This window comes from Limulus polyphemus, unplaced genomic scaffold (assembly GCF_000517525.1).
Source record: "Limulus polyphemus unplaced genomic scaffold, Limulus_polyphemus-2.1.2 Scaffold249, whole genome shotgun sequence".
NCBI lineage: Eukaryota > Metazoa > Arthropoda > Merostomata > Xiphosura > Limulidae > Limulus > Limulus polyphemus.
The window spans coordinates 201,024-228,754 of NW_013665859.1; the positions used below are offsets into that span (position 1 = coordinate 201,024).

The 27,731-nt window shown below is 34.2% G+C and overlaps 1 protein-coding gene across 3 annotated transcripts; it reads left to right on the top strand.

Annotated features, from left to right (window-relative positions):
- The first annotated feature begins 453 nt into the window (after positions 1-453).
- On the top strand, positions 454-27,731 carry LOC106478776 (glycoprotein-N-acetylgalactosamine 3-beta-galactosyltransferase 1-like). 3 transcript variants are annotated; one of them, XM_022382438.1, is made up of 3 exons: positions 454-526; positions 11,044-12,253; positions 14,969-27,731. In XM_022382438.1, the coding sequence occupies exons 2-3, from the start codon at positions 11,363-11,365 to the stop codon at positions 15,263-15,265; spliced, it is 1,188 nt and encodes a 395-aa protein (XP_022238146.1). In that variant the 5' UTR covers positions 454-526; positions 11,044-11,362; the 3' UTR covers positions 15,266-27,731. The 3 variants fall into 3 exon arrangements, with proteins under 3 accessions (XP_022238146.1, XP_013794795.2, XP_022238147.1); XM_013939341.2 differs by having other exon boundaries at positions 496-795; XM_022382439.1 differs by lacking the exon at positions 454-526 and adding an exon at positions 633-764.

Genomic DNA, 27,731 nt, shown 5'->3' on the forward strand with positions numbered 1-27,731 from the left:
TGACATTTCGTCGAATTCATTATTCGATGTTATACAGCAGACCAACTGTTTAACGATTGTATATATATGTTAAAGACTTCTTTTCGTTTTCGTTATTTCCTTTTTTTTTGTTGTTGTTTAACATACTTTATAATGCAGCTTGAAAACAAGGGGACCGGATAAATTAATGTATAGAGTTCTCGCAGTTGTTACATATGCCAGGAATCTCTATCATAAAAATAATAATAATTCTTCAACATATTGGTCTTGACTGAAAAGCTACGGCATTGGTCTTGTAAAATACGTAGAAAACATTCAAAAGGAGACTATGGAACCTTACCAGATAGGAGTGCATCGAGAATTTTTGATAAGTGCGTGAGTACTTTCGATAGTCCATCGGAAAAGTAGGTCAAACTCCCCTCCCTATGGATTCACTATTGCCAACTATTATATTTTTTAAAAGAAAAGGAAATTGTTTCTTCCGTTTCTTTGTGTGTTTGTGAAAGTGCTGAAGATCTTACCAAATTTTCATCGTTCGCTTTTTTAGGTTCGAGTGCAAATAATTTTCTTTAGATATTTATATTATGTCAATGTATTATAGTAACTGCTAACTCTCTGGGTTTAAGATTAACTTGTAATTTTCAATATGGTACAGAACTCATAGGTTACTTACTAAAATTTAAATTACCTAAATTGTAGTTATTCCATGAAAATTATGCTTCTTAACGACAAACACTAACACATTGGTGACAGATAATAATAAGAAGAAGAGTCGAGATGCATGGGTAATGACTTACCTTTGTGCATAATTAACATGTAAGTGGAAAATAATTATTGGTCTAGGTCCTAACAATTTAATTTTACAACTAAGCCTAACGCTTTGAACAAAGTTATGAATTTAATGTATTATTTAACTAATCTTCTGCAATGGTTAGACTTGCGTTTCAAGCTAAAATTTCTAATTATATGTACATGAGTGTGTGAAGAAATCTAAAAAACAACTGAGAGCACGACCTAAGTGTCCTTACAGTTACAGTTATGGCCATGATATTGATATACCATATCGAGACTATATACTTTTATTTTAATTATATAGTCTGAACCTACTACTATTTGTAATAAAAAATGAATTATACTACTAAAAGGGAAATTATCGCACCAAAACGGAAGAGACTATATTTCTTAATACAAAGAAGAAATGCAGAAAATATTTAATGGTGTTCCTCGTTATTGAGTGAGATTATGGCAATTATGGCTCTGAAAAAAAAAAAAGAGTATAAGTGTATATGTAATTTCCTCTTCTGTATTCATTTGTTTGTTGTTGTTTTTCACTTTCCATTTTATTATGGAAACGTAATGAGAAATAACATAAAATATTTGGTATATTTCCTTTAAGAAGTATATTTTCTTCCTTTTTGGTACCATAATTTTTATTTCAATGTTTCTTGTTTGGTGTTTAGTATCACTCTTTCTGGTTCCAAATGGTAAAATATTTGTACAAGTTTACTTGTAAGTTGTAGTGGTTATATCGTTATGATATTTGGTCAACAAGGTACCATTAGGCCCTTCAAGGCTGTTCCAACACACTTTTACCCAAGAAAAGAAAAAGTGAAAATTAAAACCTCACTTTATATTTCAGAACACCATCAATTCCTGAGCCTTCACTAATGGCAATGGAAGCTCGTTACATAAGCAACTCACCTTGTTTAAATAGTAAAAGTATCTTATCTTGAGTCTAGCTTGTCTTTTTCCAAATCCTAAACTTGTGTTCTCTTATCTGTTTGTCATCAGAATACAGCATAACTACATCAGAGAGATTTATCATGTCAATTCCCAGATAATTTTTAAAAATTTACCCATTTTTGAAGAGGAAATAAGTTATAGATATCTTTGTCTTATCCCTTTAGATAACCCTTCTATCCACAGAATAATCCCAGTAGTATTCTGAACCCTTTTCAAACTTTTGTAAGACAATATACTTTTCTAGATAAGGAGACCAAAACTCTATACGGTACTCAAAGTGTAGTCTAGCTAATGATTTGTATATAAAGATGTAAAGATCATTACATCTTTTGACTTGTAATCATGTTTTTAAATACTTCCTAAAATTCTGTTAGTTTTAGTACTAGCAATAGAATGTTGCTTCAATGACTTGAGTGACTTGTCCATCACTGTGCCAAGATTCTTTTCTTCATTCATGCTATTCATTAGATTCCCATCTATATACAAATTATAACAACCCAACTCTATTATCTTGCACATAATGTAATTTATGGTAATATGATAACTATTGGCCTGCTTACCAATTAACTCGTATAATTTTGTATAACTCCAACATTGTTCATACAGCTAGAAATATCCATGTCATAAGCAAACTTTACAACTTTTCTAATTACGCCATTATCAATATCATTAATGTAAATGATAGAAAGCTAAGGCCCAAGTACTCACCCTGAGGCACCACACTAGCAACAAGGGTTCAATTTAACTAGACTTTATTAATAACAACCTTCTGCTTTCTCTTATTCATCCATGCTACATTCCAGTTAACAAGTCTTTCCCCAATCCGTACTGATGTGATTTGTTTAGCTAATTTTCTGTTTGGTACCTTATCTAAAACTTTTTTTCACCCTTCAAGCAAAATATGTATTCCTACAGGATTTTTGGTATGCCCAACACTAACATTCTGGAAGCTGCTTAGAAACCCAAGTGAATTTACTGTGATGAGTTAGAAGATATTATTTTGGATGAGTTTCTGCAGTTTTGCCAGTTTGTCAAATGGGAAGAAGATAAGTCTGCTATAAAGTTGTATAAGATTCTTAGAAACCAAGGAACTGGGAAAACAAATATTGAAATTGCATGCCAGTCCTTTTCAGTGTTACCTATTACCAACTATGAAGTTTAGAGAATGAAATGTGTAATAAATGAACAAAAATTAACTACATAACAGCAGAAACTCTGTGATCTGACAATCATGACCATTGGTCTTGTCATAATTCACACTTTGAAGACATTATAGATTAATTTGCTGAACAAAAGTGTTGAAAGAAAGCAGTTTACCAGTAATTTTAACCATTTAAGATATTGTTATCAAATATTGCCAGTATTTTGTAATGGTGTATGTAATAACTGGAATTCAAAAAGTGTACTTTTGTTTTCACAGTGCAAAGCTACACAGTTAGATATCTGTACTTCTCCTCAGCAGCGACAAACCAAGATTTTCAATGTGAAAGCTGTATAGGCTAACTGTTGACTTAGTGGAGGACTGCTTGTGCATTTAAAAAACATCAATATTGAAAGAGCCTTGCATTAATATAGGACCTTTAGACCTCACTTCCCCTTAATCCACCCTAGTGTATGACAGCAATTTTTGGTCCAGTTACTACCCACAAAAAAAAATGTTTGAAAGAATGGAGAGTTGTACTGTAGAAAAGATATGTTTATCTGTTCTAAGAAGTATGATCTGTGAGGGGAAGCATTAATTTTTGTTTTCTCTAAAGCTTATCTGTGATTGTATTTAGCCATTAAAATTGTTAGGACTTAGACAGCCTAATATACTGTACTGTAGGTTATCTGCTTAAGAGGTGGAATGAAAAAGTTGCGAATGCAGCCTTTAATTTTTATGGGTAATAAATTTAAGATTTGAGACATTGATTTGGACTGGTATTTTGCCCAAATTATTCATCTATTAAAGTTACAAACTTCAGAAGAAGTTTACAGATGATGTGGTTTGTATAGTTAGTTTAAATTCTTTTAAACTTTTATTCAATAGGTATCAGTGTATGGATGTTAAAAGCTGTAGAGTATTTACTTTTGACATATCTAGTTTAAAAAAGTAATTCATCACCATGTTCACTATGTCTGCACCAAGGTCTAGCTAATTAATGGCTGAAGTGAAATAAAGGACTATAATGTTGATAACCTATTTTGAGCTTCTTTGAATGAACTTAAATAAAAATTCAGTCTAATGATAAAGCTGAATGATACCTCACCTCCTCACACTTAGCTCACACCCCATCAATAGCTTGATCCCTCGCGTATCTGCCTATGAGATTTGCATGCCACTCCCACCCAAAAACTCGACAAATATTTTCAGATCTAGGAGCCAATCCATGACCTTCGATTATACGTTGTTTTTACTTTTCCCCACATTTTCTCAAAATAATTGTGCCATTACAATTCTGGACAATAATTTACATGCTTTGGAGAAATTGTCGCTCAGAAATTAATTTTATTTGCAAAAGTTCAGGTGTTGCAAGATATCCAGGGTTTTCGCTTGTAGGATCTGATGTGTGTTCAAATCGTAAGTCAGCCAGTTCAAATCTAGCCTTGCCTATTTTATTTTTAGCTGTTAAGACAGGAATACAAAATATTTGTAGCTTGGTTAACTTTATTTGATTAGTGATTAAAAACATAGTATACAAAAACACACAAAATACACATTAGGATTTCTTAAAGATTTCACTCAAATTCAGTTGTTGTCCGCTGTTCTATGCTGCACAATGGGCATCCTTTAACCACAGATGCATGTTCAGGTTGTATTGGGATATTGCCCAGTTATGCATTGTCCTCTTCCCTTCATATAATTTGTATGTTAAGTCTACTTTAAGAAAGGCTTTTTGATAATAGTTCCTAAGCTTAGATTTGTGCTAATTTTTGACTTATTTCTCACAGGCATTGATAGAGTGTAAATGCACTTCTGTGTCTATAGCAGAAAAAGTGCAGAAATTTAGGAGCTATTATACCTATTAGCAATTAAATTCAGTTAAAACAGGAACGGGCAATCAAAAGAGAAAGTATTATAGTAGAAAAGTGGAATTAGACTCGTGTAATTCATCAAATTCAGAGAAATTGAGCATGATCGCTTGACCGACCGACATTTAGCTTTTATGATTATTATTGTGATGACTTTTATCATTTTTCTTGATAATGTGATTAAATAACAGTAAGAAGATTATAATTTAAAACAAAGAACTTGAATATATTGAAGAATTTTATTTAGATTAAACAATGGGCTAACTGGTGAGATACACAAATACCTCAATTGTTTACTGTTTCTGTTATCCACGATTTTGTGTTTTCCCCGAACCAGTGTGGATATTTGAGGCACCAGTGTATATTTATTTACTTTCACAGTAACAATTGCATGCTAACAATTATAGGATATCAACAAGCACTTGGTAGTTTTGCCTGAACTAACTGCCTTTGGTCCCATCTATGTCTAAATACGCTCACTGATTGGTTGAATTGAGAGAAAGATGAAAAACAAAATGTCATGAAATTAGTAATATGTTTTGTAACAGCATCACTTCATTCCTGAAAAAGCATGAAGAAGTTTTGAATCTGCCATTAAAATCCTAGAAACAAAGTTTGATTTAGGACTCAAAGAAAGCAAAAATAGTTCCAGACTTTCAAGAGTCCAGGACTGTTCTAGATTCGATTTGTATTAAGCACAGCCCTATGCACAAATAAATTGTGACAAAATTCTAGAAGCTACAATGAAATTTTTAGTTGCCATGGTGACTTGGCACCCAGGATTTCTCGAGGCCTAGTTTAACATGTACTTTGCTAATGCATGATGAGCACTTGTGCTCGAAATAACTTCATTCTTTTCCTCAGCATTGCCTAGAATGGATGTATTTTTAGAATTATTAATCAATTATGTGACATTTGTGATAGTTTATGAAATTTAAATTTCATTAAAGTGTGACTGGTTTCTTTTGTTACTAAAGAAAAATAAAATAATTTTTTCTTATTTACTAATCATGACTTTTCAAGTGATGATACTATACCCTTTGTCCCATGATGGTGACAATCTTCCTAACATGGGTCTTGTCCCTATTGTGATTACTGGGGGCTTCTTGTCTGTGAAGGATGTGACAGCCATTGTTAAATGTGTTGTGAGTTCCTTCATGCACACTGTGCCTTCTCCTGTCTATTTGGCTGACATTTTTTCTCCCCAGTTTGAATATGATCAGAATGATGATGATTTGACTAGCTATTTCCCCTACCAGGGTGTGTTCTAGGCACAACTTTATCTGTGGAGGAAAATCCTTACTCTTCTAATCTCTTCCTTGACATGATTTTGCAGGTGTTCTTTTCCCCTTTGTCTTTTAATCCCCCCTCCTTCTTTCCTTTTTCACCTGACTCATTTCCTGGGCAACTTCACATCCATATTGTTTTTAGGTCTACTGAATCCACATCTCCCTTTCCCATCCCAGCTTTCTGCCCTTCATCTACTTCCTTTCCTCCCAATTCCCATAGTCAGAGTCATTGTTCATCTTGTTGGTGATTACTCTGTCAGGTCTGGCCCAGTGGGAGCCCATCTATCTTTTTTTTTGCCAGCCTTTGGTCTCCATTTTTGTCCAATAGATGGGTTATTCAGTATTTCACCCACAGCCTATCTCTCCACCTCTATTTACCTCCTCCCCTTTTCCATTTTCTTTCCTCCTACCTCTGTTCCCCCTTTATATTCAGTGTCTCAAGGATGTGGTCTCAGATCTCTTGGCTAAGAACACTATCGAGAGGGTGTTTACCCCTACACTTGGTTATCCTTTTGTGGTCTCCAAGAAGACTGGGAACTGGTATCTAGTTTTCAACTCATCTCTTAGCTAATTTCTTATCATCCCTCAGTTCCATATGGAGGGTTTTTTTCTTTCTGATGGATCTTTTCACCTGTACTGTGGACACCTTTTTACACAATCTGATCACCCCATCCTCCAGGCATTTTCTTTGTTTCATCCATTGGGATCAGGTCTTCGAGTACCATGCTTTTCCTTTTGGCATTATGTCTGTTTCTTATTTCTCTAATCAAGTCATGGAGACACTCGCTCATCTTGATCATGGATTAGAGCTGAGTTTCCATTATCACATGGATGATTAGCTTCTCCTCACTCCTTTTTAGGAAGACTCCTCTCTCTCACACATACATTTTGCAGGAGGATGCTTAGCTGGGCTAGCTTGCCAAGCTTCCAGGTCTTTTCTCCCACCCACCCTATATTTGGCACATCTGGGCACATTCGTCAACTCGAGCCTCATTCGGGCTCGGCCTTCACCATTTCATTTATGAGTAATGGAATGTCTTGGTGCCAAGGTTTGGCATGAGGTTCTTTACATGAGGTTCTTTTGTTTTGAGGAACTCTGGTTTCCCTTGAACCACTTATTCCAGTGGTAATTGCAGGACAAGTGGAACCTTTCTTGGGATCCGTTGTCCTCAGCTACGTGCCTTCCTTCCCCTCTTCTTGAGTATTTGTCTTGGTGGTTCAACTGTGTCAACACCACAGCAGGCATACTTATGCAGCCACGTGACTGGATCTCCAGCTTTTCATGAATCCCTCTCTGTCAGGCTGGGAAGGTGTCTGAATAACTACATGATGTTGGGCATGTGGGCTTTGGAGGAGTATTCACTGCACATTAACGTCCTTGAACTTCTCACTATTGGTCAGGCATTTTCCCATTTCCTCCCTCTTCTTGTGGATTGGGTGGTCATGATTTGCTCTAAAAATTCTTTAATTATTTCTTATGTCAACTGTCACAGAAGTACCTTTTCCAGGACATTTTGCTTCCATGCATTACCCCTGCTGTTTTGGACTTATGCTCATTGAGTTCATCTCACAGCTTGTCAAATGTTAGAGGCTCTGAACTTGGTGGCAGATAAACTCTCTCTCTCTCTTGGGCAGGGTGGTCTCTCCACCATCAGGTTTTTTTGTTGGGTGTGCTGTCAGTTGGACACATCTCTCATCAGTGCCTTTGCCATTCTGAACACCAAACTTACCCTCTTTGAGTCTCCAGTTTCTCATCCTACAGCCCAAGTAGGAGATGCTCTCAGCCACGACTAGTCTCACTTTTTTTTGTATGTGTGTCTTCCTATTCCTTTTCCCCTTGTATCCTTGCTTTGATATACATCATCTCTTGTTGGGTCATGTTGCTGGTGCCATTATGGTTGGCACAACTCCATATTCCTTGACCTCATAAGTTGGCATCCAGGTCTCCTCTTCCTCTGCCTCATTCCTAGTCTCTTGCTCTATCCACATCTCTCTTTCACCCAGGAGTGTTGACCCTTCACCTACACATGTGGGTTTGTCCAGTCCATTGTTCGCAGGTTGGACTGTCTCCCATTGTGTAGCCATTTTCTTATCCCATTCCAGTTGTCCTTCAACTCTGTCTATCAACAGAAGAGACAGGTTCTTTGAAATTGGTCCATTAGCCTCTCCCTTCCTATAAGCCATCCTACTGTGTCTCACTTTTCTGCCTTTTTCACATAGTTGTTCGACTATGGATTATTGATTTACACTATTAATGGTTCTCAGGTGGTTTTATCAACTAAATTTTGCCTTTCCCATTAATGTCAGGTTTTCTTCTCCTCTTCACTTTATTCCAATCTTTCCTTCTTCATCAACCCCCTCATCCTACTCCCATGCCTGACTGGAAATTTGACATGGTTTCACACACACTTACATGTGCTCTGTTTGAGACATTGGCTTTGTGTTCATTATATCTTCATTCTCTGAAGACATGTTTTCTTCTTCTAGCCTGTGGTTGCTGTCATTCAGATGTATATGCCATCGATGCTTATTGCAATCTCTTTCACCATACTTACTCCTCTATCCGGACCAGGCTTTTCTTTCTAATACTTTAGCACATGCTCATTTCCCACTATCTTTATCAGCTGGCCGTTTTGTCTCCTGCGGGATTTCAACTCACTTCAGTCAGTGTTCTTCAACAAAACTACAAAATGTCTTTGAGAACAGTAAGTACAGTTTTTCATCACCCTTTTCCCTTTTATAGGATCCCACCTGGTGGTTGGTGTTGCCTCCCAGGGTATGCATATTTCCCAAACTCTGCACAGGGCACGGGGAAATGGAAAGAGCTCAACCGATTTGACCTTGCTCTACCAGTGCATACTGTTGAAATGGGGTTTTCTGCAAGCTCACTAGAGGTATCCTCATGGTATTAAAATTATTCAATTGCTTGATCCAGATCGTACCATTGTATGGACTATCATGAGAAAAGGTGGCACTAGGGAAGTGACTGCCTACTTTTTTGGCTCGTGCTTGCAGGTTTTTAAAAATAAGGTTTTTAGGTCACCCTTTGCATTGTCTGCAGTAAAAAACATTTCTGGTAGGCATTCAGTGGGGATACAGGCACTTCTGCAAGTCTCCCCAACATGAATTCCCTCTTCTTCAGTGGATCATGGGAGACCCTTGCTACTTACTACTTCTTAGCCACTGGGGTGGTGGACCTTGGAGAGTTCCTTACTGATTTGTGTACAGCACAATACAATGGAAAGTAGCATGGTAATGGCATTGTCTGGATAGTGTGGGTTACCCCTCAAATAGCTAGTGTGCCCTTCTGCAGTAGGAAGAGGTTGCCACCTCATCTCTGTCTACCTATTTGAGTCAAGGTGAGATGCATATAGTACAGTCTGATTGCATCCTAACCATACTACACTTCTGGGCTCACTGACCACTTGTGTGTGGGTGCTCAGTTGATCATGATAAAATTCTGCCCATCCCTGCAACACTTGAACCTCTTTTGCCTTTCCCTCTGTTTCCTTCTGGTTGAAGAGTATACCCTGGTTGAGATAAGATGAGGTCTTCCACAAGTGTGTCCCCGTGGAGCTCCTGCCATCAGGTGTCACACTTCATGGGCTTTACCTTTAGGTACTTTCTGAAGGGAGCTCATCTAAGTTTAATGTTTGCGCCGGCCTGTCCACCATTTCAAGGATGGATGAGGTATGGTCTGTTGAAGTTGACATTTTCCTTACATGAAAATGTATTTCCGATAGATACTTATCTCTACACACCTTCCCACCCATCTTCCCCATTTCTGGTGCACTTTCTTTTTGCCTCATCTAAGAATAAAGTTATTTCAAGCATAATTGCTTAGTGGGATTTACTGTGCAAGGAGGTTATGTCACCCTCCTATTGATGGAGAGCTGTTGTTGCATAATGATGTCATAATGCACTATCATAGTTCATGTGATTTTTAGTGGGAGTTAGCTCAACACTAATGGCATGCATATTTCATAGGCAGATGCATGAAAGATCAAACTATTCTGTGTGAGAGGTGAGTATCTATAAGGAATACATATTTATGTAGGGAAAATGTTAATTTCCAACATAGCATATGACTAATGGATGGTTCTACTTTCACTAATCAAGTTTATATGTATCTGTATGTGTATTGTCTTAAATATGTCATATTATGTAGTGATATGATTTTTGTCTGTCATATGTCACAGAGGAAATTATTATTTTCAAATTAATGTTTATGATGTCTTTAATAGTAATTATTTTTCATTTCTGGTTCTTAGATTTTGATGTTACTTGCCGGGATTCTTTAGGTTCATTTACTGTATTACATCAAATCACCTCTTTTTAAATTCACAGGCTCTATAGAATCCACTTTAAAAGGCTTATCTTAGGTTAAGTGGTTATATTTAAGTGTCCAAAGATATTAAACCTGGTAACTATCCACAATTTTTGCAATAATAATACATACTATTATCTCTCTTTTTGATATTAAATTAAAAATTGACCTTTTTTTTTTTTCATAGATGTCAAAAAGCAATTAACCAAATTTGATGAATCTGTACATTGTTTTTACTAGTCCAAACAACATATTAGACAGACATACAGTATTATATTCAAAGATGTATTCATTATTATTTTACTTGTGTGATTAGCTTCAAGCAGTCTTAGGAAACAAAACTTTATTACAGCTAGTTTTTGTTTAACCTGCTGTTTTTGAAGTTTTTAAGTGTTGAAGACATGTGAATTGTTGAACGTATTTTATAATTAATATTTTCACATGTATGATTTGTCAGTTGCTGTTGTAAGATTATTTGCATGTTTTGATGGTGATAACACATCACATAAGCTTTATTTAACTATACAAATATGTTGGTAATTATTGGAATACATTGATGTATAATTGAGAAAAATTGTCGTGTTCTTAAGTATAACTTAGTAGTTGAATGGTAGTAGATGTGTATACATCAAATTTATAGGTATCATAGATTAATTAGTTGTTGAGTTATTTTATATTTTTCTTTCTTTCCAGGTATATGAAAAAATTTGAGTGCACCTAGAAGATACAAAGCAGCTAATTTAGTGGAAGCATAACTTATATTAACTTTACTTGAAATATACAGTTGTCACACATTGCAATTATATTTATTTGGTGTTTATAGGATTGTTAAAGCCATATAAAGTGGTCAGCTGTAAAGGCATACAATTTTGAACTGTTAAAAAATTCAAAACATTGTTGAGTTTAATTTCACATTAATGTATATATAGCATGTTGTACTGGTATTTGTATAACTTTTAACTTTTATTATAGTGAAAAAATATCTATGATAGTAGTAGTATTTTAAACCAACATGGAATGTTGTAAGAAATGGTTATCAACCAGCAGATTGTTTTTGTTTATTTGTGCATGTTTATCTGGAATGCTATTTGCTTTTGTTTGGAGAAAATATGAACAAATGGTTCAATATTCAGAAGCTTATAGTCATTATACTCCAGCCTTGAGAAATACAAGATATGATACTTGGTTATATACACAGGGTCTGATGTCTGATTTGATTCCAGAGGAAAATATCAGTTTTTCTGTAAGAAATCAAAAGTTAACAACAGAAGCTGATTTTCTGTTTCAAAAAGTGTCTATATTTTGTTTGGTTAGAGCAAGCAATGTTAAAGGAGCAAAGGCTGTCAAAGAAACTTGGGCAAAACATTGCAATAGTGTTAAATTCTTTGGTCCTTTTATCGATGACAAGATTCCAGTCTTTAAAATTCCTGCAGCTAGTTCCTTTAGTCCTTTGTGTCAAGCCTTGGTTCATGTGTGGAAGAAACATTATGGAGAATTCAAGTGGATTTTAATTACAGATGATGAAACTTTTGCCATTATTGAAAATGTTCGTTATTATGTTGCTTCTTTAAATGCAAGCCATCCCTACTATTTAGGCCATTCAGCCAAACATTATTTTGATTACTTCAACATGGCTGATTCAGGGATACTCCTTAGTGTAGGTGCTATAAAAACTCTGCATTCTTTGTTTCCTGATGGAAATACTTGCATTCAAGCTCCTTCTGGACACTTTGGAGTTTCCATAGGAAAAATTTTACAGAAAGCAGAAATCATGCCCATGGATACTCGAGACCAACTTGGAAAGAGCAGGTTTAATGCATTTTCAGCAGAAAAATTACTTATTCCAGGCTCGATATCCATATTCAGCTCATACTGGAAGCAAAGTGTATTCTTGAGTCCTGAGGTAAGACATGTTTTCTTATTATAGGATAATACTTTAGAATTCATTAAAATGTGACTTCTAATATTATTCAAGCATTTCTAATCATTTGCACCTACATCTTCATTTTTTTTTAAACATAAAATAACCACCTGTGTATATGTGATGCCAGACCATTTAAGTAGTGATGTGACAATATATTTTAATAGAACGGCTGTGTCTAAAATAATTTAACATTCTTTTTAAGTATTTATCTAGCAGAACTTTACAAAATCAAACATACATCAAAATATAAAAACATTTCATTTTCAAATAATATATATTATAGGTAAATGCTAACATTATCTTTTTGTAGATTTGATGAACAGTCATACTGTTGTAGATTTTCATTCTTATGTTTTGTTTGCTTATTGCAGTATATTTTTGAGCAGATATGTTAGGAAAACAAATTTAGAGAAGATATCAGTAACTGATATATGTGCTTTCAGTAATTTCCCAGCTAATCAAGATGCCAAAAGCTCAAAACTACAAAATCATGAAACTATACCCTCTTGACAATAAAATAAGTGTAAATCTTTTGAAAAACCTCGCAATTGACATTTTTCTTATGTTTTTTTTTTTCTCTCACTGCAAGCTTCATCTTCTTGAAAGCAATATTTTACATAAAATTTAATCCTGAGAGTTATTTGGGGGACCATTTCATTACTAATCAAATAAATAAAAATTATGTTAGTTTTTGAAATAGGGGTGAGAAGTGAAGTATGAAAATAATGTTTAGAAACTCTGACAAGGAATGAAAAATAAGAAAATTTCAAATGTTTCTGTGTGAAATACTTTCACCTGTAACTGGCATTGTGAGCACAACACCATTACCATAAAATAGAACCCAATGATAGTTATTATTACAGTAACAGGTAATTGAGGAAGGTGGTTGTGGTGACTTGAAACATACTTGAAGTACCACTTTAAACAGGAAACACGTGAAGAATGTAAATAAAAACAATGATTTCTTGTACATACTTGTATGACAAAAAAAGCTTGTCAGTTAGGACATTTGTGTAGTATTTTTAAAATACATAAACTGAAGTCAACTGAGCATGACATAGAAATTTCTACTCACCAAAAACTAATCATTTGAAGGCTATTTAATCTTAATGGGAAAGTGGTTGAAAATTTGCCTTGATCATTTTTGTAAAAGTTGTTTTGGTTTGAATAACATATTTTCCATAATTCAGCTACACAGATTTAGAAAATAATATTCATTTTTTTCTATCACATAAGGATTTGTTACAAATCGGGAAGAAAAAAACTCTTATTTGGATCAAATTATTATTTCATTTACCCCAATGAACATTTTTTTATAGTTATGTTTGGGTTCTAGAATGATCAATAAGACTCTCACTTCGCAATTGGTGTAGATTTATAGCCAGTGGTTGTCAACATTTTAAGCATAACAAAATGTGACCTGATTTCGATGAAAATGATTCACTTATGTAAAAGTACATATGAAGTTTTGTGAAAAATTTGTACATGATGGAGAAAAAATGGATATTATTCTCAGTTTCAGTGTGCAGAAATTACTGTAGAACATGTAAAAATTTTAAGACAATAAACTCATGGCAGGCCTGTGTAATCAGAACATTGTATTATATGTGAAATTCTTTATTGTTATTGAATTCATGGACCATGGCTTTCACAGTACTGATCTTGGGAATTCTCCTATTCTAGATGTCAGCCCTCAGTGTTGGTTACAGAAATTAAATGAAATAATAAAATGATGTGTAATAGATATCAGTTTTGGATGATAATCAGCATATAATGTGTCTGTGTGTTTGTGTATACATTATTTATTTATATATGAAAGAGTTAAGGATGATAAGTATAAGATGAGCTTAGTTCTTCTAGAAGCCTTCCACATAAAAATGAGGCTGAAACTAAACACGTATCAGTGTAGAGGAATAAATAAAACTTTGGATCATTTTCTCTAGGAATACTACTATCTAACAAGTGAGTCAAACACCTGAGCCATACAAACCCACCAATCTCACCTTCTTTAACTAATATGTCATTTAGTGGAGGGGCTTTCAGACTGGGGGCCATAGCAAATACACAATACTGTTAAGGTATCTTTAGATTCATTAGGTGGGGGACCTCAGTCAGGATTCAGAATGTTTTGGAGGAGAGGGGCTTTGTGCTGAGAAAGTTTGGGAACCCCTGACTTAGAGGATTTTAGATATTTTCTGGTTGAACTTTTGCAATATTATTCCATCTATGCATAATTTAAAACATTAATATAACAATGTTAATGTGCATTTTTTACAAAATAAATGTGAAGGTATAAAATATATTGACAAAAAAAAATAGTCAAAACAGCCTGAATATTTTGAAATAAAATGTAGGTTTTAAAATAACTACCATATTTTTCTATACTTGTATGTCTCTCAACCTCTATCCTTTGAAATTATTACAAAATTATGGAGAATGACCATTTTTATTTTCCTTCATTTAATATACATAATTGTATACATTTACAGCATTAGTTAATATGAAAGACTGTAGATTTGTGATACAAATTTACAAAATATATCACGTGACCTTTAGACATACAAGGTGGTTTTTAGACATGTATCTTTGAAGAGTATGTTGTATTGTTGAATGCATGTCACTAAAAAGATACTGAATTATGGTTTGAAAAGAATTCAGGTGAATGATTTTATAATGTTTTGTGATTCTTTACAGGGTGGTGACTGTTGTAGTGATCACGCCATAACTTTTCATGGCATCTCTCCATCTCAGATGTACATAATGGAGTACTGCGTTTACCGTCTGACACCATTCAAGTTCAGCAGACTTGGTCTTGGCAACAAACCACCACCAAGTTCTACTGTAAAAAGCCCTAAAGATCAACAACTTGGAAAAGCAAAAGTTACTTTGATTCAAAAGGAGAGACCCAAGAAAAACAAAGGAAAGAAATTAAATAGTACTGTACATGATAATAGGTGGAAAAACTTCTGGAAGAGTTTCTTCAGTTCATAGTTTTTTTTGTGTGCAGTATTGTGGAGAAAAAGAAAGTGGAGTCAAGAAAGGATTAATACATTAAATTGGGAACATCCCTTCAAAGTGTATATTTAATTATGAAAAACTTATTTGCATATGATTATACTTTCAGATGTAATTTACACCTGGTTTGAAAGGTAACTACTATTTGACTTGTATTGTCAAATAATGTAAACTAAATCTATTGTGCTTCTTTCAAAGAACATATAATCTAAAAATTTATTTCTAAAAACTTTGTACATTGCAAGAACTTTCCATTAATTGTTATTTCTTTACATGTTCTCTCTAATTTTTTCAATCCATGTGCGGAATGAATTTTTTCATGTGCACCAGTATCAAGGCAATGTGCGGATGTGTGCTACCAGTTTTTTTGGGGGGTGGTGGTGGTATTTTTAGGCCATTTGCCCTATTGGATCTTTAGGCCACTTTGCAGTGCTACCAGTTGGTTATTTGAACTTTAGACCTATTGACTGACAGGGTCATAAAGCTGTCAAAGTGTTGAGACTCCTCACCATTATTAAGGATATGCACAGCTGGAATAATGAAGTATGCAGCACTTGATTGGTTGTTGTGTGGCTGCACAGCTTAGAGGGAACACTGCTCATAACCCATTTTTTGATTATGAGTGTGGGCTCAAGGACATATTCTTTTCAAACGTATTTTACAGTAATGTTGGATGTTATACTTGGATAGCTGTAAACTAATTATTTTTTCTCTGCCAACTTGGATGTAATAGCTTATGCTGGATATTTCAGCCAGTTGAGAAAGAAGTGGTAATTTAATTCTTGTTGTGTTTTTTTTTATCCTGTTGAAAAAGCCTGGTTTTATTGGTGTGCTATTTCTTGGTGTTGAATATTTAGTTGTTATTTTTTGTCTTACATTTTAGATTTTTTTAAACCTCAACTGCATGCATGTTTGCTATCTCTTTTAAGACATCAAGGTATTTTTTTGGCTTACTTCTTTGTCTTTTGCTTCCTTTTCTACAGATCTATGTTTAGCATTTTTTCACTCTAAATATTGTCCTATTGCATTACCAGTGCATCTTGTCATCAGATTTGGATCCATAGTCTGACTGGGAATTGACTGCTTTGAAATGTTAAGAGTGCAGTGAATGTCATTCTATTATCAACTGACCACCTTGACAGTCTTGTTATCTGTATAGTTATGTATCTTCCTTACTCTGTCTTACATCTGAATAACTGTTATTTTATATGGATTAGTAGTTTTCTATTTGTCATTCTGTTCTGAAAATAGGAATATGTATTTCTCAGCAAAAGTATTTATTAACTATTTATTTCTTAGAAAACATCATGTGTTGATGTTTGTTCTTCATAGCATATGTACAATATAATATGTGCATGTTCTCTTTCAACTTAAGAACTTAGATTTTTTTGCCTTTTCTTTTATGATGTGTAAATATAACTTAAGGCCAAAATATAATTTATTACGTATATTTTATTTCATCATATAGCCTTCTGGTGTTCATTACATTCATTACCATTATATTTGAAATGATGAAGCTGTAAAGTTCTGTACTCTTCCACTTTTAGACAGAGCTCAAGTCTGTATATATTGTTTGCCATTCAGAATGCTGCATGGTTGTGTTGAATTCTGACATTCACAGATCATAGAACCCTTCTAAACACTATATTCAATCTTGTTTTGTTTATAATATACTGTACTGTGGGTTTGGTTTGTTTTTTTATAAGGAAATTCAACTGACGAATGTTTTCCTTAATCTTGAATGTGTAGTTAAAATTAACAAAAGTTGCAAAATGTTTCTTTTCAAATTCTTGCTTCATTTAAGGTATATCATTAGGTTTGTTATCATTTTCAATCTATATTACTATTTAGGAAGATGAAAAACTGAATGTTAGAAACTGAAATCACTTTTTCCACAGTGAATTCTGATACGATACATACCTACTCTCGCACAATAGCTTTTCTTGATCTTCCACTGCCCTTTAATGCATTGAAACAAAATTTTCTCTTTTGATGCACTAGCCTTTATACCCCATACTATTTGGGGAGAAATGTGATTATTCTTGCGAGGGTTCATCTCCCCGTCTTCCCTCAGGGACTTAAGGGTGGCTGCATTTTTGTGTGGGGGGTCATGCTTATTCTTTGGAGTCCCATGTTGATGTGGTCAGGTTGCATACTTTTCTTTTGTCCCTTGCTAATCATTTCTCACAACGTCCTCCTCCACAACTCCTGATCCTCCTCTTGTTTTCCATCATCCTGCTTCCATGGCTTGTCCTTTACCTGCATCTTAACGTTCTCCTTATCTTAATTTTTCCTGTGCTCGTCAAGACCATCGACAGTGATATAGGTGACTACACAGTAGGGTCAGGTCCTATGGGGGTCAGGCTCCAGTGTGGCACCTTCTGATCACACCAATTTGCTCCTGGAGGAGGCTGCTCGTGTGGGTTGGTGAATCAATTGGAGAAGTCCTTCCTTTCCCTTTGGAGTTTTCTACAGTTCCCTGCTGAGTCAGGCCTGGCCTTTTCCACTATGTATTTGAGATATTTAGCAGTTGGTCATCAAGGTCCTATCCTCTAATTCTCTCTGTTTTGTGGATGTGGGCTTCCTTGGAGGCTCTCATAACCCTTTGTTGTGCAACAATCGATGGACCTTTAGCTCAGATCCCTTAAATCTCCCTGTTGTCCTGCCTTTCTTCTTTGCTTGATGGTTGGACAGAGACAATACTACTGCTGATATTCCTCTACCACTTCCTCATCTGTATCTGCATGTTTTTATTGATGCTTCTCTTGTGGGTTGGGGTGTATATCTCAATACCCTGGAGATTTCTGGGAGATATTCATTGTCCCAATCCAGGCTTCATGTCAATGTTTTGGAGCTCTTAGCTGTATTCGTCAAACTATGTCTCATTTCCTCCATCTTCTAAGGGAAATGGTGTATTCTAACAACTCTACAGTGATCTCATACATCACCTAGCAAGGAGATACCGAATTCATGTCCCTTTGTTTTTGTACTCTGGAGCTCCTATTCTGGGACCATGTGCACTGGATACAGCTCTTGGCTTATCATATCCCCGGTACTTTGAATCTTGATGCAGATCAGTTATCAGGCATGCTTTCTTATAAACCCTCACCAAATACCTTTAAAGTCATAGCACACACTGTCAAGATGGGGTGTTCTGCAAGATCACTAGCAGCTTACCTCGTGGTATATATATATTTATCCATACGTACAATTCTTATATGTACTTGGTGGACCATCACTTGTGGGCTATCATGCTTAAGGCAGAAAGAGATTGCTGCCCATTCCTGCTACTCCTTTGATTGAATAACTCAGGAACAGTCTGCTTTTCCTAATAAGATTTCAGTCACCCATTGCACTTTTTCTGGTGTGAAGCTCCTTTGGACTCCTGCACACCCATTAATTCTCCCTTCCTTAAGTGGAGTTTAAAAGTCCTTGCCAGTTCCTAGCTGCTGGAGTAGTGGACCTTGGAGGCTTCATCACGAGTGTAGAATGCACATCCTAACATTACATGTCATTACATTACGTTGAGAAGAGGGCAAAAGGAACCTTCCTGCCATCAAACCCCTGGTTGTTTAATTTCAGGTGTGCTGATGTTGGTTGGAGCTGGACCAATCTAAGCTGGATCCTTTTCATAATACTGGATTCAGGTAGATCGTACCCTGTTCCTACGGTTGAGACTGGTAAATTCCACCTTTCTCGGTAATTCCGGTTTCAGGATGTTTCATTTCGCTGCTCCTACAGTTTAGCTCATAATACCAGTTGCAGGACATGTGATGCCCTATTTATACGGTTGAACAGGCATTCCACATCCTCTTCATAATGCTGAGTGCATGATGTTTTTTCTCTGCTCTTATGGTTGAGTTAGAATTATTTTCCTGCTCGTAATACCAGTTACAGGATGACTTCCTGTTCATACAGTGGAGTTGATGCTTAGGAAAAGCCCCATGAGTCTGTGTTTGGTTTGTTATACTTCCTCTCTCCTACGGTTAATTTGGAAGTTTGTCCAGCAGATGCTGTTTGCTTATTTCCTCATTGTAATTCCCGTTGCTTGCAATATGGCACTCTGTTTACTTATGGGAGAGGTTGGTGTATATATTACTAACAGTCTGCCTGCCCTGGCCACCATACATTGTATATACTGGTTTTGATCTTACATTAGGTCCTTGTTACACTGAGGAGGGGACATAGAACCTTGTCTGTATGGTTGGTGTCGAGAAGATACTTAGCAATGTCTCATTGAATGCCTCCATCTTCATAATTCCAGGAATTGGCCATTGGCTTTCCATTTTTACCATGTGGGTTTAGAGTTACCTATCTGTGTCCATTTTTGTCTTTATACTACTTGTGGCTCTTCTCCTTTCAGATTTGGTTTGTTTCCGATAACACTAGTATGGTTGAGATGGAGCAGGACTCGCGTTGATTAGTTACACCTGATACATTTTCCGAGGTCTTTCTTTCAGTAGATTCAGGTCTCGATGCTACCCATTTTACAACACTCCACTTCTTCAAGGGCAAAGAGCATACCTGTTCCAGAAGTGGTGCAGTCCCCCACATGTGCTTCCATTCAATTACATAGCACACCTGTTTGACTCTCTACTGACACTTTCTGCTGGAGGTCTCTAGTTTTATCGTACACTGCTCCTTCCACCTAGTCAGTGTGGGATTCTAGCTATTGTGTGAGAAGAGGTTATATATTGTATCAGAAGTTATCATTTCCTTACATGGAAAATGGATTTCTGATAGGTAATTAACTCCTCTCACACACTTCCAACCATTCCTCCCCTCTTCCAGCGTTCTTGTGTATCTTGTAGGCTTAATCTCAAAAGTGAGGTTCTTATCAAGTAGTATAGAGGGAGCCAGCTGCTCTGTCATGCTCCTATTGGTGGAGGGATTTCCCATGCTCTGTGCATGCTAAATGAGCATCTCGAACTTATGGAGTATATAGGCTAGTGCATCAAGCAAGAAAATTTCTTTTCAATGCATTAGAGGGCAGTGGAAGATCAAGAAAAGGTATTTTGCAAGCAGAAATAAGTATCTATTGGAAATCCATTTTCAGTTGAAGAAAATGCTAACTTCTATCAACTTTGGTGTGTTGTTAAAATTAAAAAGAAACTTTTTAGAAGAGAAACCTGCCAGAAACAACAATTGCACAAATTAAAGATTTGAAATTGAGTCATTTTATAGGTTATAACACATAACTTAAAGGATTTGTAATGGTATACCGTTGATCTAGGAGACTTAATCAATTACCTATGAGTAGGGTTGCAAAATTCCCAGGAATTTTCAGTGGTAAATTTACATTGGGAATTTTGGGAACCATCAAAAATTAACTGTTTACTAGTGGTTAATAAGAATGATTTACAAATCTTACCTGAGACTGAAATTGCCATATTATTTTGTAAAATATTTTTGAAATAAATCAGCTTTTTTCTTATTTAATACAATATTTAAACAGTAGAAGAAATACAATACTGAAAAATATATGGTTGTGTTGATGCTTTAGTCACAACATGAAAAAATAGAAATCTATACAAATATCATCAACCATAATTATCCTGAAGTACAAAGAATGTATAAACATAAATGAAAATGATCATCTACACTGGTTTTTAAATATAAAATTAATAAAAAAAATACTAAAACATTTATATTATCCAGCAATAAACACTATATATACCAATACTTTAATGGGCTACAGCTTACATGCATACACTAAGCTCTTATAACTTGTAAATAATACTTGTATCTCTAAAAAGTGTACTACATTTCTATGGACGACCACTGTAAAGAAATATAAAAGAACACGACAGATAATTCAGTTAGTAAATTTGACAGGTGTAGCGAGGGTGTAGCATATTGGCTGCTGCTTGGATTGGTTTCATGCAGAACTTATGACTTCTGCGTGATTAAATTTGTTGCTCCCCTTTCCTCAGCTTCTTTCAGTGGTGACTTTGGAAGTACTGCAGTTACTTTTTCTTGAACACAAGTTAGGAGCTTTGGTACATCAGACAGAAGAGCATAATTGCTGATACCACAGGATCAAGTATCTTGCGGCTGTTCACTAGGCGTGGTCAGAAAATATCATTATTCAGCAGATCGTTTTGCATGCTTTTATCAAAACCCAGTGATTTCATAATTGCAAGTTTTTGCAATGATTCTTTGCCATCAATCAAGCTCTTATACATAATTACAACAGCACCCAATCTTGTTGGGCTTGGCAGTTTAAGTGTTGTTCCCTTATTCAGGCTTTTCCGTTTTTCACACAACATTGCCCAAACCACTTGGTGTCTCCTGGCATATTTTACCACTGCTGTTGCATTTTTGAACAAGCTTTGCATGGTGTCAACCTTCATGATATCTCCAGTAGAAGACTCGGTCCATGCGCTGCACATCCAATAGGTGTTATATAAGGGTATGCCTCTTCGATCTGTGTCCAAGCAGCTTTCATATTGGAAGCATTGTCACTGACAATGGCATACACTTTGTTTGATCCAGTTTCCTGAATTACACTTTTGAGTTCATTCGCAATGTAATCACTGGTATGATGTTCAGCTTTGGTTTCTCTGCTTTTGTAGAATACTGGTTGTGGTATTGTGGTGTTTTAATTTATGATACTTTCCCCACTAATGTTTGACCACCCATCAGAAATAATGGCAACACAGTCAGCATTCTTGATAGTTTCACTAACTTTTTCCTGAACATGTGCATACTCTGCTTCCAATAAATGCATGCTCAGTGCATGTCTGGTGGGAGGTGTGTATGCAGGTCTGATGTTTTGGAAGAATGCTTGCCAGTAATGATTTGTTGTTAACATCAGGGTGAACCAGAGATATAGATGGCACGTGCTAGGCTTTCATCAAGTTTGCTTTGTGATGCAGTGTCTATGCTGTCAAAATATGATAGTTGCTTTGTGGCTGATGAAGTGGATGGAACTGATTGACCTGAATCACTTGTGGTAGCAGAAAAACCAGATGACTATGAAACAGCTTTTACGGGTTTTTGAACTTTTGCTGTTGGTGCCAGGAGTAACTGTTGCTGTTTTTTCACACAGTGTTGATTCTGGGGTGCTTTTTTGCATTTTTGCAAATGAGCTTGCATCTTGGTTGCATTTTTGACATATTGCTGTGAGCAGTAATTACATAAGTAAATTTCCTTGCCATCTTTTTTCGCTGCACTGAAGTGTCACCAAAAATCTGATTGTATACGTGGCATTCTGAAATTCAGAAAATTATTTCAATGCTAATGTTCTAGATTAAAGCAGATATTATAAGACATTTTCTTGGCATCCTTTAAGTACAAGCAAATATAGACCCTGTTATATATAGAATTCATGTTTACCTCAAGTTCTCAACTGATATATAGGGCTATGGTAGATTAATTTTCTGTTCTAAGGATTCACTGCTCATATGTTTTGAAAATTTGAAGAAAAAAAAATAGAATTTAAAAATCATTGCCACTCTTCTTTTGACCTGGTGAATGTGTACAGTGTACTTTTAATAAATGTCTGAATTACCAAATGTTTACACAAAAGCTTGCATTTTCCTCATGCACCCTAATAAAATACAACCAAACACACTAGTTAAAGCTATGTGTATGTAGAGGATTGTATATTTCCTTTATTTCACAAGATATAACTCTTCACTCAGTTTTATTCGAAATCTCAAATAAAAGTATGTACATTTTTTTTTTCTGTCCATTCTGTTTCAACAGAAATGAAGGGATTTCCAGGATGCATGGTTAACTTCATGTATAACTAGTGAATACACAGAACCAAGGGAAGAATTTTGTGGTTATGTCAAAATTTTATGTGGTTATGGCTTAAAATAAAACCATGTTGTAAGTTGTAACTGGTTATTTATCAAGTGGTTATGTACATTACATATGATATACCATGTGTTATGTATGCAGTATATAAATAATGTAATACTAAGAGACAAATGCAAACAGGGGATATGAAATTTAAATTAATCTCTTGATGTTCTTTAAAATGTACACAATGCACATACGCAGGTTTCTAGGGCACAATATGCAGTTACAAAGTAAAAATACAATTGTTAGAGAGTTGCTAGAATATTGTTTGAGCAAAATATACAAGTTAACTCAAAATTTCTGCTAATTCCCATACATTCAAAATTTCAGAAATTTTCCTTGGAAACTTTCCAAAATTCCCGGAGCCGCAATTACATCGATTTAGTGTCCCATAATCTAATCGATTAATCAAAATTATCATTAAATTGTTTAAGTGATATTAATGTTTCCTGTTATTACTGTTTTGGGCTATTCTAACAGTAGATTAATCAAAACTATGATTAAATCAAATGTCACAAAAATAATCAACGAATTAAAATTAGTATTTTCAGTTATTACTGTTTTCTATTATCCCAACAAATGGTTGATTGAAATTATCATTAAATCAAATGTCTTGGAAGTAATCACCTAATTGAAATTAAGATTTCTGATTACTACTATTTTTGATTATTCCAAGTAATTGAAATATTGTTATTATGATTCTTTGTTGTTAATCACAAAGTTGCATAAGGGGCCATGTTGTCCCTGTCCAATTTTAGACTCATTTGTTGTTGTTATACTTCAAGCTTGTTCACCTTTGATGATGGGAGAGACTTGTATTCAAGTGTCTCAGTTTCAATTCCCGTAACTGTCAAACTTGCTTGCCGGGTATTTGTTATGGCAAAGTTACTAAGGCTATCTACCACTGTTACTAGTTTTGAATTATTGACTAGATAGATGGCAACTGTCTAGCAGCACCCACCACCACTTTTGTTTTTAATTATTGATTTTCTTATTGCTCCTTTTCCTTCTTGAACTGCTGACTAGAGGGAAGGCAACACCTGTTGCCAAGGCCCAGCTGTAGTGTCATGATAAGTAATTCACAGCAATAAAGGTCTTTTAGGCAAAGAAGGGTGGCTTCTGTTAATTATTTTGGAATGGATATGTTTTAACTACTTATGTAAATTAACTACTAACTTTAGAAATGGTGATATTACCAGAAATATTATTCATTATGGTAATTTATTATTCTGACGACTATAGGAAGACTGTATTTGATTGGGTATTTTAAATTGCATTTCAGACAGTTTGTTATTTTGCAAAATAATTACTTTTATCTCTTCCACTCAACTTTTCAATATAAGCATGCTAATTAAAGTGAGTAGCTTGTAATTTTCTTTTATTTACACAACTGGTTGTCTACAATTTAGTGTTATTTATTGACTGTGAACTTAATCTGTGGTATAAGTTTAAGATATATGTATACAAGTGGTCTTAGCTGTAAAATGATAGAAACCCTATAACCCAAGCCCTTTCGAAAAGGTAGACCTTTCAGAAGTGATCAGGTTATAGGGTTTCTATCATTTTATATTAAGATTTCTTGAACATATGTGTTTTTTTACATCATGAGTGATCTTAACTAGATAATGTTTATTGTATAGTTTACACCTAATTGTGCTTTAAAAGCAAAAGTAATGAAAAGTGGTAACATTTGGTGCTCCAAGTAAGCTTTTTCTTTAAGGGACCATCAGGCTTTTATTTATTTCTTTATGGTCAACAGAAAACGAAATGTTTGCCCATTAAAATTTAATACTTATAAAAGCAAACTATTCTTCAAAATAATATAGTATCAATGTATAAATCTTGAAAAATAAACAACAATTTGCATCTAAAAGTATGTTTTATTTTCATATAAATCCAATACTTAACAGTTGCAGATTTTTTCAGCACAGAACTTGTACTGATCTGTTCAGCACATTTCATTTTGTTAATATAGATGGCATTGATATTGACTTCATTCTTTCTTTTGTAACTGCAGCTTCAGACAGTACTTTGTGAAAAGGAGCTCTTCCTTTGGAACAAAATATGCTGTATTTATTTTTGTACATATATCTTCATTTTGTATTTTGTTACGTTTTGCTTCAATTTCATGATAGCACATGGGAATACTCTTTTTTTTTTAGACTACATTTGGTTTCCTAAAATATCCTGCTATACCTTTGCAAGCCTCACATTACTGTTATGTTTCACTAGTGATTCTTTCTTAAAAGAACTGCAGCTTGCAATGAAATCAGTCTTTCTATTAACCTGCAACCCTACTTGCCTTCAATAACTGTAGTATATTACTCCTGTTTTGTGGACTAACCGACTGAACTGTTGGCACTATAATGACTTAAATCTTTTTGCTATGAACTTTTCATTTTGCACATCAAGAACATAATACTTCAGAGCTGTGGGTTCTTCTCAATCAGAATCTGAACTGTGTTCTTCTGTAACATTTGAGAAACTTTTTTTTGGTTTGATGTTGATAAAAGACAGTTATTTGTTTATAATATTCTATTATCTTTATAAGCGACCATATGCAGCACCTCACACAATGGACTGTGAGTCTGGATTTCCCATAGTAACAATTTGTATGAACATAGATGCCTGTGATGTAGGGACTTAGAGCTGTATTATTTTTAACATGGGTCTAAAAGCATTTGAAAATAATACTAATAACAGTGTTGTAAAATACTGAGAAAAGCACTTATGTAAAAAATAGAAAAACAACATAATGTAGTTGCTTGTTGGTGACTATAATGACATTTACTTGACTAAAGATAAAAACGGTCACCATGGTAACTAAAATGGTCACTGCTTGGAGCATTATAATATTCCAGTTAACTTACCTCTATCAGTAATGTAGCAACTTACATCATTAGTTTAACATCACTTGTGAAATAATTTTACATTAAAGGACTCAATAACTGAAAATATATAATTCCTTGCTAATTTTTATTTTAACAGGTATGTCTAATTTTATTACCAGCATGGGCACAGCATATGTTAATAGTTTTTTTTTATGTTTTAGCATTGTGCCAATTTGTTTTTGTTTTTTAAATTGTATGAGTACTCTTTGATGGAACACCTTATAATTAATGAAAAATTACTCATTAGATTAATTTTTTCCACAGATCAAGAACCATATCTAATCATGTTGGCCATGTTTGATATCTTGATAATGGTACTGGTGTCATTAACATTATGATTGTAATCAACAAATTCAGTGCATATAAGTAATTAAAACTAGCTTTTAATATGTTGTGATTAATATATTTTAATTGATTTTCTGGTAATTTCTTTCTGTTAATATTTTTACTAACATCTGAATCATTAAATGTTCAATTAGTTCTAGTTTATACACAGTTAATAATAAAAAGTCAAGTATAATGTAGAAAGATAAGAGATGTCATAGACATTGCATTGTATTACTTTCATCTGTTTAACTTTTCAGATCACAAAAAACATAAATGTGAATTAACAAAGATAAAAATGTAGAAATCCATTCATAAAACTAATTGTTTTGTATTCATAATTAGATAAGATAATGATTATTCAGAAAACATTTTAACTGTATTTCTTCTAAAGAATTTTATTAGTTATTGTTTAATATAAGGCATTCAAGTGAAGGGGAACCTGACAGTATTATAGTTTTTATATGTTTTAAGGGGAAAATCAACTTCATTTACTTATCACTAAATAGAGATGTTACTGTGATAGTAATGAACAAATTGTTTAACATATATATATTTACAGGGTGCAGAATAATTGGAACTTTGTGGAGAAAGGACACTTGTAAAACATTAATTCCTTTACATTATACATGTATATATATTAAATCATCTTTTCAAACAAAAGCCTGAGAATTACACATTGATATTTTTGTAATGTTTGGTAGTGACATGCATAGATATTGAATTTTTATTTGTCAGATAACTGATGAATCCTTAAATTTCTAATAAAAAGTGGAAAGAAAATAATTCGTAATTGTACTTCTATTACAGTAATACTGACTACAGTTTACTCATATTTTAAATGTAATTTGTATTCTATTGGAAACGTTTTCTCTATACATCCATCACCCAAGATTGTTATAATAAAAAGTATAGGTTATTATTCTGTTATTTTGATAAATGTGTTTTTGTCTTTGGTTTGGTTGGTTTTTGTTTTTAACAGAACTTGTCAGGTTAATATTTGTAGATAACTTGTAGTTTTGAAAAGACTGTATAAAATATAATATGTTTTGATGAACATAAATATTGCTATTTATACTTATTTTTGTAATGAAATAGTTTACACTAATTATTTTTTTAAGAGTTGGATTTCTTGAAATAATTTTCAATAAAAACTGTAGAAACTTCAAAACCATTATCTATATACAAATGGTTCTTTTTGTTATTTTTTGGTTAATGTAATTCAGTTGGAAAATTAGAATATTCATATCTTATCCATTCAGGTCAAAATATATGAAAAAAAATCAATGATAAATTCTCAGAAAAAATTACTTGTCGTACACTGTAAAATGAAAAAAGAAAGGACCATATTTTATCATACCAGTTTTTAGAGTATTGTAATTAAACACATTGAAAATAAATTATCGTTTGACTTCAAA

Bases quoted from the DNA above. Each gene is read 5' to 3' on its own strand.
- LOC106478776 (XM_022382438.1), top strand. From the start codon at position 11,363: ATGGAATGTTGTAAGAAATGGTTATCAACCAGCAGATTGTTTTTGTTT. The intron at 12,254-14,968 runs GTAAGACATGTT...GATTCTTTACAG, and splicing joins GTGTATTCTTGAGTCCTGAG to GGTGGTGACTGTTGTAGTGA.